Source organism: Saccopteryx leptura, unplaced genomic scaffold (genome assembly GCF_036850995.1).
Source record: "Saccopteryx leptura isolate mSacLep1 unplaced genomic scaffold, mSacLep1_pri_phased_curated manual_scaffold_18, whole genome shotgun sequence".
Classification (NCBI taxonomy): domain Eukaryota; kingdom Metazoa; phylum Chordata; class Mammalia; order Chiroptera; family Emballonuridae; genus Saccopteryx; species Saccopteryx leptura.
In genome coordinates, this window is record NW_027095700.1 from 345,531 (window position 1) to 358,258 (window position 12,728).

General features: G+C 39.2%; 1 protein-coding gene, 1 long non-coding RNA gene and 1 other non-coding gene across 4 annotated transcripts in view; 2 read left to right on the plus strand and 1 right to left on the minus strand.

The window, feature by feature from the left end:
• Window positions 1-12,728, plus strand: part of LOC136386873 (uncharacterized) — a 265,786-nt gene that overhangs the window by 15,868 nt on the left and 237,190 nt on the right. The window lies entirely within an intron of this gene.
• LOC136386874 (eukaryotic translation initiation factor 2 subunit 3B-like) overlaps window positions 1-12,728 on the plus strand; it is a 78,104-nt gene that overhangs the window by 11,856 nt on the left and 53,520 nt on the right. The window contains 5 exon segments of the mRNA XM_066358000.1: window positions 14-108; window positions 2,462-2,614; window positions 4,861-4,934; window positions 4,936-4,999; window positions 9,198-9,292. Coding sequence (XP_066214097.1) covers window positions 14-108; window positions 2,462-2,614; window positions 4,861-4,934; window positions 4,936-4,999; window positions 9,198-9,292 — 481 coding nt within the window.
• On the minus strand, window positions 2,892-2,993 carry LOC136386892 (U6 spliceosomal RNA). Its single transcript, XR_010748047.1, has one exon. It is a non-coding gene; the product is annotated as a U6 spliceosomal RNA (small nuclear RNA).

Sequence of the window (12,728 nt, forward strand, 5' to 3'; positions counted from 1 at the left end):
TTTTGATTATTAGACATGTTTCCTTTGCTGACTGTCCTGGCCATGATATTTTGATGGCTACTATGCTGAATGGTACAGCAGTGAAGGATGCAGCTCTTCTGTTAATAGGTAAATAATATCAGGATTGGAAAAATCAATGCAGAGTCTATTGAAGGTGAAATATTCAAAGGGAACTAGGCTTTTTACTGGCCATACATGGGAAATAATAGGTTATCCAAATTAACATTCATGTCTGCTTATACAATACTAAACAAGGTGAACCTGGGGATGATATCTTGAGAATTGTTATGGGAGTTGAAAAAAATTGTTTTTATGTCAACAATACATTTTCCTACTATTTTTATTTAGAAGTTTTTATATAGAAGTATAGGAAGGTGGTTCATTTTTTAAATCTCTGGAATGCTCACATGTATCAATGTAATGGTTTTCTTTAAATATAGATCTCCCATATTCATATGAAAAGCTGAAGTCAAAACCTGAATAAATATTTTCAAAGCTAAAATTATGTTTTCTTTCCTATGTTAGTTGAGACATTTTGTTATTGGTGGCCAAATGTAAAAGTTAGAAGGTAATATTTCCACACCATATTGCCTTTACTTCTGACACCAACTGCAAGTTCACTGAATTCTCTTAACCATCATTAGCTTTGATGATTTGTTTGAATCACAAATTTTACTGAAAACTGAATGCTCACATCTATGATTTATTGTACAAAAAGGATGCACATTAAAGTCAGATAAAGGAAAAGATGCATAGGACCAAGTCAAAGAGTATTCTAAACATGTATCTATCAGTGTTTGTCTTGAGGCAGGAATTACTCTGGTTTCAGTGTATATCATAAACATGACATACTTTAGTACCAGCCAGGAAATCTCATTTGAATTTCAGCATTCAGAGTTTTTACTGAGGTTGCATCAGACAGGCATAAGTAATTTACTGGTAGATTTTAGTCTTCAGATGATTGAGACCTCATGTTCCCAATCCCCCACACTAAAATTACATGAGTATTAAATGAATCAAATTGGTCTTTCTGGTTTGGCAACCTTTATTTTTTAGTGAGACAGAGAGAGGGACAGAAAGGAAGAGAGAGAGATGAGAAACATCAATTTTTCGTTGCGGCTCCGTAGTTGTTCATTGATTGCTTTCTCATATGTGCCTTGACCAGGGGCTACAGCAGACTGAGTGACCCCTTGCTCAAGCCAATGACTTTGTGCTCAAGCTGATGATTCTTGCTCAAACCAGATGAGCCTGCACTCAAGCTAGCAACCTCGGGGTTTCAAACCTCAGTCCTCTGTGTCCCAATCTGACGCTCTATCCACTGCGCCACCACCTAGTCAGGCTTGGCAACCTTTATTGAAAGACTGGTGGTGGCAGCCACACCTTACATCTAGTATCTAATATAGTCAGTCATGCCCAGACTAAGGATACTCCTATCACAGCTTTTGTTTAAGATGTGCTAGGCACTTGCTGGAGTCCTTTTGAGCAAGGCCAAATCCTTTACTTCACAGGCTAAACTTTTCAAGAAGCATGTCACATGGTATATCACTACAAACATAACTTGGAAAGATCATCATTGGGGTACTAAATAAAACATACTTCTAAGTAGTATATTTTTGGTACTTTAGATTGTTCTCTTTTGTTAATAAATAGCTGTAAAACCAAAGTACTGTATATCACAATCTAGTAACTTAGAATAAGTAACATTAATCATTCTTTCTTTGACTAGAATTTTCTTGTCTATAGCTGAAGGTCTCAGTTTACAGTAATTGATAGCAATTACATCACGATTTGTCTGGGTTTGGAAAATCTGCTTTTAAGTTTTCTCAGACTTTGGTTCCTACACACATGGGCTTTCTCTATAAATTTCCCACTGTCCTTATAACATGGCAACTATTTTGAGAGACGAAGAGCTTTGAAGTTGGAATGTAGAGTCTCCGAAATTGAAGTTATGTCATCTCCTCACTTTGCAGTACTCTCTTTGGAATTAAATCATTAGTTCTGTTTCACACTAAAGGGAAGGATTTCACAAGGGTGTGAACACCTGTAAATGGGGACCACTGGGGGCCATCTTTGTTGTTATTCACATTCTTAGGCTTGAGGAATTATAGTTTATAGATTATATGAAGCAACTTTCTCTTTGAAGTATTCTGGAGCTAGATAGGGCCAGAAAGTCCTAAAGACTGAATAGAACCACTATCCCTGAGTTAAATCTGTGAAAGAGCTTAGCTTGAAAGAGGCCAAATTTCTTGATTTTAAGCATTCTGTTCAGGGCTAGGAATAGGAGTTAAAAGGCTGGGAGACTGCAGGGAGCTCAATCATGAAGTTTAAATGGGAAAATAAATACACCTGTCAGTGGTGTCCAGGAAATTGCTTTGAATAGGACATCCAAAAGTCTGTGAGGTGCCAGCTAATTCATATTACTCTACTTATTTGATTTCTTTCTTAATCTTTATCAATTTAGCTGGTAATGAATCTTGTCCTCAACCTCAGACTTCTGAACATTTGGCTGCAATAGATATTATGAAACTGAAACATGTTTTAATTCTACAACATAAAATTGATTTGGTAAAAGACAGGCCAAAGAACAGTATGAACAGATTTACATTTGTACAAGGTAAGAGGATATAATATTTAATAAATGTATGAATTATTTTGAGAGGCATTTAACTCAGATAAATTCTAATTTATGAGTTGTAAAACCTATATATCTTCCTCCTACTTAATATCTTTATTGCTTTTAGCCAGTTGATAGAAGTGAAATGTTTCTGTATTTGATGTTCTGAAAGTACATTACCTGGAAAAGTTGTATTCTATGTTATCAACTGAGGTTGTCTTTTCAAATGTAAACACATTGCTTTTAAATAAACAATGTAATAATTCTATTTTCAGATAAAAAATCAGAAAACTTCACAGATTTGCCTGTCATCCTTGCATAGAGGCATGCTAATCTTTTCTGTATTATTTCAGTTTTAGTGTATGTACTGCCAAAGTGAGCAGCAATTAGATGTCCTTAAAATTCTTCCAGTAATAGTGAAGTGAATGAATCATGTTTCTTTTGTGTTTGCATTCTAATAATCCTGATTCTTTTTTCTCAATGACTACCTATGTCCAGAACAAAAGCTGACAATGAATTTTTAATCTACTTAATATCTCTTTCTCTAAAATGTACTGTTTTCATTTTGGGTAAGACATTGTGTATTTTTTTTGATATTTCATGTCTTAGTTGTTAGAAATATTGGCTTTATTAGCCACATTATGTGGTATAGAAAACAAAAAGTACATGTATGTATAAAATCTTTCTGCTTGGTTTATTTTATTGACCAGCTTGTTTGCTCTTTAATTAATAAAGAACAAATTTACAGATGTGAGGGCAATCTGGCTGTGACATTGGCCACCCCATTCATAAGGATTTGGCTAATCTGGCTAGCTAGGTGGGTATCCCCTTCCTCCTTCACTGATACTTCCCAAGGTGGGTATCCTCCTTCCTCCTTCCATGTGTCCCTCCTGAATCTGTGCACTTTGTTGAGGAGAACAACATTCCCCAATAGAGGAGAGGGTGGTTCTTTAGTAAAGGGTATATGAGTAGCTGTGCACCCCTGCTAGAATCTTCAAACAAATAAAAAATAAAAAAGTAACTTGTTTTTTATGTGAGAGGAGGGGAGAGGGACTGACATGTGCCCCAACCAGGATTCACATGGCAACCCCTGTGTGGGGCCTTGAATTAGCCAAGCTATTCTTGGCATCTGAAGTTGATGCTGCCCGGGGCTGATAAACCAATTGAGCCACTGGCTGTGGGAAGGAGAGAAGGGTGAGACAGAGGGGAAGAGAAGCAGATGGTGGCTTCTCCTACGTGCCATTACCAGGGATTGAACCTGGGGTGCCACATGCTGGGCTGAGGTTCTATACACTGAGCAAACTGGCCAGGTCCCAGAAATTTTTAAAAATATTTTATTGATTGATTTTACAGAGGGAGGAGAGTTGAATGGATGGGCTCAAGAAATATAAACTCATAGATGCTTCTTTTTAGTTTTGTATATTGTTTCCCATATGTGCCTTGACTGGGCCAACCCAGGGTTTTGAACCAGCAACCTCAGTATTCCAGGTCAATGCTATTATATATCCACTGCACCACAGGCCAGGCTGTACCAACAATTATTGATTAGCAAAGGGTCTGTACTTTACTCTTGACATGTATTGAAGTATAAATTTTATTGTATTGAAAGTCTTCTCAGCTATCAAAATTTCTTTCCCCGTCGTGCAAGTACAGTATTTATTACTTTTAATAGTTTTATTTTTTTGGCCCTGGCCAGTTGGCTCAGCAGTAGAGCATTGGCCCGGCTTGTGGAAGTTCTGGGTTCGATTCCCAGCCAGGGTACATAGGAGAAGCGCCCATCTGCTTCTCCACCCCTCCCCCTCTCCTTCCTCTCTGTCTCTCTCTTCCCCTCCTGCAGCCAAGGCTCCATGGGAGCAAAGTTGGCCCCAGGTGCTGAAGATGGCTCCATGGCCTCAGCCTCAGATGCTAGAATGGCTCAGTTTGCAACAGAACAACACCCCTAATAGGCAGAACATCACCCCCTGGTGGGCACGCCAGGTGGATCCCAGTAGGGTACATGCCAGAGTCTATCTCCCTCCTGCTTCTCACTTCAGAAAAATACAAAAAAAAAAAAAAAAGATTCTTTTTATTTTTTTATAGATTTAATCTAACTTCAGAGTGTTCAGTTTTAGAAGGAAAAACAAAACTCTAATATTTATAAACAGAATGATTACTTATATGTTGCTGTTTAAATCAACTTAATGGTTATTTTATGTAAATGTTCAGAACAATTTTTAGAATTCTGATCTTTAAATTTTGCCATATAGGTACAGTAGCAGAAGGTGCTCCTATTATTACAGTTTCTGCTCAGCTGAAATATAATATTGAAGTTGTCTGTGAGTATATATATAGTAAAGAAAATTCCAGTACCTCTAAGAGACTTGACCTCAGAACCCCGACTTATTGGTAAGTTCTTTTCATTGTTGTCTTTTCATTATTGACTTGATCTTTCCACTCTGTTTATTTGCTTCTAAGGGTGTTTATTATTTTTTGTTGTTGTTGTACAGAGGTGACATTACAACTTTAAAAAATTTTTAAATAAGGAATGAGTTTATGAAAACCAAGAACAACATGTGGCATAAGTGAAAGTATGTATATGTACTTTTTTGAGAGAGAGAGAGAGAGAGAGAGAGAGAGAGAGAGAAAGAGAGAGGCAGGAACATCCAGCTCTTCCTGTGTGTGCCCTAACTAGGGAATCAAACTGTCAACCTCTGCGCTCTGGGATTATGCTCTCATCAACCACACTGTCTGGCCAGGGCTTAATTTTTGTTGATTTTTAGAGAGACAGAGAGATGAAGGAAGGGGGAAAGGACTTGTGTTTCACTGAGACATGCATTCCTTGATTGTTTCCTGTGTGTTCCCTGACCAGGGTTAAACCCATCACCTTGTCATTTCAGGTTGATTCTCTTAAATAACTGAACTGGCCAGGCCACATATGCAATATTGTATTAAGATAGATTAATTCAAAGATTTTGGCAATGCAAGATTGGATGCAAAACAGAACCCTGAATAAAATATTTACATTAACCTTTTTTGCTGTGTTTATGGTATACTGTGTAATCAAGGTTAGAGTAATAAAGTATTCTTTGTTGAGAGGTAATGTTTTAATCAGGAACAGGATATTAGAATTAATGTACAGGTGATTTTCATGTTTCTTTTACCTTAATTTTACAGTATCAAGATTGATACAGTTTGATTAACTTCAGAAATCTTGCCCACAAGTTTATAGTGGCCTTTCCAAAATAAACATTCAGTCTTTTAGACCTACATCTAGGACTCCTGTGTGTTTTATGGGAAATTTTCTTCTGTTGAGTGAATGCAATGCACACATTTTGTTAAGGACCACTGTTTTCCTCAAGGTTACATAGTCATAGAATTAATTTGTAATTCTTCATTTGTTTGTTTGTTTGTTTAAGTAAGATGAGGGGAGATAGTGAGACAGACTCCCACATGTACTCTGGCCGGGATCCACTTGGCAACCCCTGCTGTGGAGCCAGTACTCAAAACAGTCCAGCTATTTTTAGTGCCTGAAGCTGACTCTCAGATCAAGGAACTATCCTCAGCGCCTGGAGCTGACGCTTGAATCAGTCGAGCCCCTGGCTCTGGGAGGGAAAGAAAGAGTAGGGGAGAGAGAAGGGTAGAGAAATAGATGGCTAATTCTCATATGTGCCCTGACCGAGAATTGAACCCAAGATGTCCATACACCAGGCTGATGCTCTACCACTGAGCCAACTGGCCAGGGCCTATTTTGTAGTTTTAAACTAAATTTTTATTACTGAAGTCAGAAGTATATAAAGAAAAAATCCAGTTCTGCAATACTAATGCAAACATGTTTTTCCATTGCTCTGTCTTTTTATGTAATTATATACATATAAACAGAAGTATACCTGTACAGTTTCTTTTAAATGAGAGGGGTGTTGAAGCCAGAAAAATGAGCTGCAGGACTGGTACCATGAAAACAAACTACAGTACATGAAACAGTACTGATGAGAAAGAAAGGTCTTTTCAAGTGCCATTCACTTGAAAAGATGGTGGAACTCCTGTCCTCAAAACCCATATTCCACTTGTATTGTACAGGCAGGGGTTTTTATAAGGAGGGAGAAGGATGAGGAATGAGCAAAAATAAAACAAAGGAATCAATGGGGGGAGGGTGAGAGTTCTTTGCTGAAAGAAGCTAGTGTAAACTAGCCCAGTGTGTTGAGATAACTGATTAAAGTCAGTAGAGCTGGAGCTGGTTTATCTAAAGACCAGAATTTGCTTCTTTGGTTGTTATAGGAACTGAAGCTAGCAAGAAATTTACAAACTATATTTATTGTTCTTTGTCACAGGATCCTATAGTGAGGTCATCCTATTGACCTACAAGCCTCAGCATGGTAGGAGTGAGAAGGGGGCCACTGAGACCCTGGCCAGTTGGCTCGGTGGTAGAGCGTCCGCCTGGCATGCGGAAGTCCCGGGTTTGATTCCCGGCCAGGGTACACAGGAGAAGTGCCCATCTGCTTCTCCACCCCTCCCCCTCTCCTTCCTCTCTGTCTCTCTCTTCCCCTCCCGCAGCCAAGGCTCCATTGGAGCAAAAAAAATGGCCCGGGCGCTGGGGATGACTCCTTGGCCTCTACCCCAGGCGCTACAGTGGGTCTGGTCGCGACAGAGCGACGCCCCGGAGGGGCAGAGCATCGCCCCCTGGTGGGCGTGCCGGGTGGATCCCGGTTGGGCGCATGCAGGAGTCTGTCTGCCTCCCAGTTTCCAGCTTCAGAAAAATACAAAAAAAAAAGAGAAGGGGGGCCACTGAGATCCATGTAGCCCTAGCTAACATTTATTCTTCTTGCTCAGATGTTAATCTTTGATGTGTGTCAGCTGGAGGGGAACAGGCCTTTTAACTGTTAGAATTTGGCAAGAGGTGACAGCACAGAATTGACAGCATATTTTTTATTTGTTACAGAACACATAATGTAATTACTAAACTGGTGATACTGAATTATGGTTACAAGAGCAACAAACTGGATTTAACATTTTACAGAAATTTTATATAAGCTTACTTTGGCAGTACATTCTAATTTAGCTGTATATTAGGGCTTATCAGACTAACAATCAGAAATACAGCTTATTTTTCTCAGAGTATTAGACCCTGGAGAATAAATTTTAGCTACTTTCATTAATAGTATGTGAGAGTTATTGCATTAGTTTGCCATAAAATACCACATGATGGGTTGTTTAACAGAAATTTATTTTGTCATGGTCATGGAAACTTGAGATCAGAGTGTTGGAAGATTTGGTTTCTTCTGAACTCTCTCTTTGGCTGCAGGTAGCCTCATGATGCTTTGTCTTCACATGATATCGTGTGTGTGTGTGTGTGTGTGTGTGTGTGTGTGTGTGTGTGTGTGTGTGTTCAGACTTCCTCTTAGAGAGATACTAGTCATAATGGAGTAAGTAAGGCATATCCAGTATCCTCAGTTGACCTTAATTATATCTCTTAAAGACTCTGTCTTCACTTTGTTACATTCTGAGGTATTTAATTCCACAGTTAGGACGCAACACGAATGGGGCAGGAATAGGTTGGCTTAGAATACTAATCTCTTCACATAACTACACAAGTATAGTGGTTATGTTCTTTTTTTTTTTTTTTTTTTGTATTTTTCTGAAGCTGGAAACGGGGAGAGACAGTCCGACAGACTCCCGCATGCGCCCGACCGGGATCCACCCGGCACGCCCACCAGGGGGGACACTCTGCCCACCAGGGGACGATGCTCTGCCCCCCCCCCCGGGGCGTCGCTCTGCCGCGACCAGAGCCACTCTAGCGCCTGGGGTAGAGGCCAAGGAGCCATCCCCAGCGCCTGGGCCATCTTTGCTCCAATGGAGCCTTGGTTGCGGGAGGGGAAGAGAGAGACAGAGAGGAAGGAGGTGGGGGGTGGAGAAGCAAATGGGCGCTTCTCCTATGTGCCCTGGCCAGGAATCGAACCCGGGTCCCCCGCACGCCAGGCCGACGCTCTACCGCTGAGCCAACTAGTGGTTATGTTCTTAACATTGTATTCCATAGTATAGGTAAAGCATAATCATGTTATTTAACTGATCAGTATTTTTTTTTCACTATAAGTAAGACTACAAGGAGCACTAGAATAATAGTTTCCCAAAAATTTACCTTTAAGGTATGGATATCAAGTGGTCACTCTCATAGAAAATGGAATTTGAATAAATATTTCTTCTAATTAAATTAACAGAAAGAGTTTTTCCCTGACTAGATCGTGGCGCAGTGGATAGAGGCTCAATCTGCAGTACTGGGGACCCAAGTTCGAAACCCCGAGGTCACCAGCTTGAGCGCGGGTTTCTCCAGCTTGAGCACACGCTCACCAACTTGAATGCAGGGTCGCCGGCTTGAGTGTGGGATTATAGATGTGACCCCATGGTCTCTGGCTGGAGCCCCTCCTCATGTCACCCTCTCCCCCTGACAGGACACATAGGAGAAAGCAATCAATGAACAAGTAAAATGCTGCAACTATGAATTGATGCTTCTCACCTCCCTTCCTTCCTGTCTGTCTGTCTCTTGCTCACTAAAAAAAAAAAAATAACAATAAGTTTTATGATTTCTTCACATTCTCTATTCCTATAACAGTTATTAGGTCCTTTGATGTCAACAAATCTGGCTGTGAGGTTGATGACATTAAAGGTGGAGTGGCTGGTGGTAGCATTTTAAAGGGAGTACTAAAGGTAAGCTGAATTTTAAACTCTTTTAACCAGAACAAAAATATGATAAAATGAGATTAAAAAGTAAACTTTATATACACATATAGCTTTGTTTACGATTTTGTATTTTAAATATCTTATTTAAATTGTAGGTTTACTTATTTATTTATTTATTTACTTATTTATTTATTTTAAGTAAGAGGAGGGCAGATAGCGAGACAGTGGGACAGACTTCTGCATGCAACTTGACTGGGATATACCTGGTAACATCTGTCTGGGGCCGATGCTTAAATCAACCAAGCTATCCTTAGCACCTAAGGCTGATGCTTGGACCAACCCAGCTCTCTTCAGCACCCTGGGCCAACACTCTTAATTAATCAAGTCACTGGCCATGGGAGGAAAGAGAGAGAGAGGCAAGAGGGAAGGGGAAAGAAGCAGAGGGTTTTATGTGTCCTTACCAGGAACCAAACCTGGGACACATACACACTGGGCCAAGGCTCTAGCTGCTGAGCTGCCAGTATATTACTGTATTTCCCCATGTATAAGATTTTCCCATGTATAAGATGCACCTTAATTTTAGGGCTCAAAATTTAAAAAAATGTATTATGTAGTTATTGAACTCAAGTTTTTTTGGTTTTTTTTAGAGACAGAGCGAGTCAGAGAGGGATAGATAAGGACAGACAGACAGGAACGAAGAGAGAAGCATCAATCATCAGTTTTTCATTGCGACACCTTAGTTGTTCATTGATTGCTTTCTCATATGTGCCTTGATGGGGGTGGGATGCTACAGCAGACTGTTCTTGAATCAGTTCTGAGATTATTTCAGTCATTATGTCTTTATTATTTGTCATTTCTTCCTTCCTTATAGAATTTATTATGCATTTATTGGTACACTTAGCGGTGTCTCGGTTCCTGAGACAATTAATTTTTTATTTTTGCTCAAAATAGATAATCTCAAACGATCTGTATTTAGATTTGGTGATTCTTCTTGCTGCTTAAATCAACTTTTGAGCTTCTTCGGTTAATTGTTCATTTCAGTTATACTTTTTGACTATGGAATGTTTATTTGATTCTTTTGTTTTTTTATTGTTGATGCTGTATACATGGTGAGCAGTGATTAGCATACTGTACTTTGGTTTTTAGACATAATTTTCTTAAGTCCTTAGAACACATTTAAAATATGCTGTCATAAACTGTTGTTTAAAAAGGCTAAGATATACCTAGTTCTTAAGTAATCCTTTGAATTACTTTTGTTCCTATATAAGGCCCACACTTATTTTTTGCATCTCATAACTTTTTGTTGAAAATGATATTTTACATGATACAATATCATAACTCAGGAAATTAGATTTTTCTCCTCTCCTTACAAGCTTGTTGCTGCTTGTTCTACTAGTTTTTGTTTTTGTATTCAGTGAATTTGTGGACTAGTTCAATATTTTGTTGTTTTTTTATGTGTGCCCAGTGAAGTGTATACTTGTCAGCTTAGGGTTCAGCTAGTGATTGAACAGAGAGATTTCTTTAATGCCTAGAAACAGTAAGTCTTCTAGTCATTACTCTTTATGTTGATGTATGCCTTCAACACTTATCCAGGCAGTTAACAATTCTGCCTTCTCATTCTCTTCCAGCTTAAGGCCAATAAGAAATGAGAGCTTATAGCTTTCTAAGGTCTTTCCTAACATGCGTATAGCTCTACACATAATATAGACATATTATAGGTATTCTCTAGATTTCTAGGAATATGTCAGATTTTTTAAAGCTCAATGTACATCCAAACTTTTGTCTTTCAAGTATTTTGGTTGGTGTGTTATTTGCCCCAGTTATTATCCTTTAGTTCTCTGGGGGAAACACTTTTCACACTGGGCATCCAGGCTGAATGAGAACTTCCAGGGAAACATCAGACAAATCAAATGGTAACCCTCGGGATGAGACTCAAGTTGCTCTGGCCCTGTTCTACTGACTACACTGACTGCCTGCCAGCCTGTAGTTTTCATCACAGATTTGTGTTCTTTACAGAACTAGTGGACAGGGATGGGACCTAGGACAAGTTAAAATGTCATAAACCTTGCTGGTCTTACTGAGGACACCCCCCTTTTTAAAATAAATGTTCCACATGTTGCTGCAAGCCTTTAGATAGAGTTTTTAAACTAATTCTGACTTTTCTTTTTTGTATGATAGGAAGAAAATTTTGGAGGGCTTTTACTCTATTTTCCGACATTGCTTTGCTTTATATTTACGTTCTCCATTCTCTATATGGTTGTAATATGTTTATTTTCAATGAAGATATTCAGGAGACCTTTTTTTGTAACTTGTTATTACATCATTGTACAAATATTTAAATAGAAAGATGTAATAATAAGGCTGTGTCATCTTATAGCTATTGGTACCCATTCCATACCAATATGAATCCCAGTTTAGGATAAGGAAGAAGTCAGCTTTATTTAGTTCACATAGCTCAGTTGTGATACAGTACAGCTATGAAACTAGCTCATTTGTGCTATATGGCTGTTGTTAGATTCCCACAGGCAAGACAACCTTCACACAAGGCCCCTCTCTGTGTAGATAGCTCTGCCTTGCTCTGCTCTCTTCTGCTCTGGTGATGCATCTTTATTTTATTTTATTATTATTTTTGGATGTGAGAGGAGGGGAGATAGACTCCCTCATGCATCTGACCAGGATCCACCCAGTAATGCCTCTGGGACTAGATCAAGGCTTAAATCAACCAAGCTATCCTCAGTGCCTGGGCCAATGCTTGAATCAGTCGAGCCACTGGCTGAGAGAGGGAAAAAGAGCTAGAGAAAGAGGTAAAAAGAAGTATATGGTCACTTCCCTTGTTTGCCCTGACTCGGGATCGAACATGGAACATCTGGATGCTGAGCCAATGCTCTATCCTTTGAGCCAACCAGCCAGGACACATCTTTATTTTTTAAGTTATAACTGAGAAAATGCAGTCATTAGTCTTTTGTGGGAAAAAAGGTATGTTTTCTAAGCTGACTTATATAGAGGAAAATTCCTGCCTGTGGTCCCTCACTGGTTTGTCCTCACTTTATTGGTCCAAAAGGCACTATCCTGATTGGTCAGAAATGAGCTGCTCTGACTGATGGGTGAAAATGGTAATGAGGATATATCTGTGCAGCCCTAAGTGGATGTGGAAATACAATTCCAGGAACCCCTTTAAGGGTTGGCTCAGATGGCAGGACCACAGTAGAAGCAGGCAGTTCAGTGTGGAGGCAGGTAGCTTAGCTCAGGTTTCTCTCTATTAGGCATCATTTTTTAAATTGTGCCACATTTGCCCCCAAGACTCCTTCTTGGTAGGTATCTTCTTTCTCAAGTTCAACACTAGTGTACTACTAAAAAGCCTTAACAATTACCAGTTTTAGTTCTAGAAATTAATCATGAGATATATGTCTTCCTTTTCTTTTTTAAGTGAGAGGAGGAAAGATAGACTCCCTCATTCACCCTG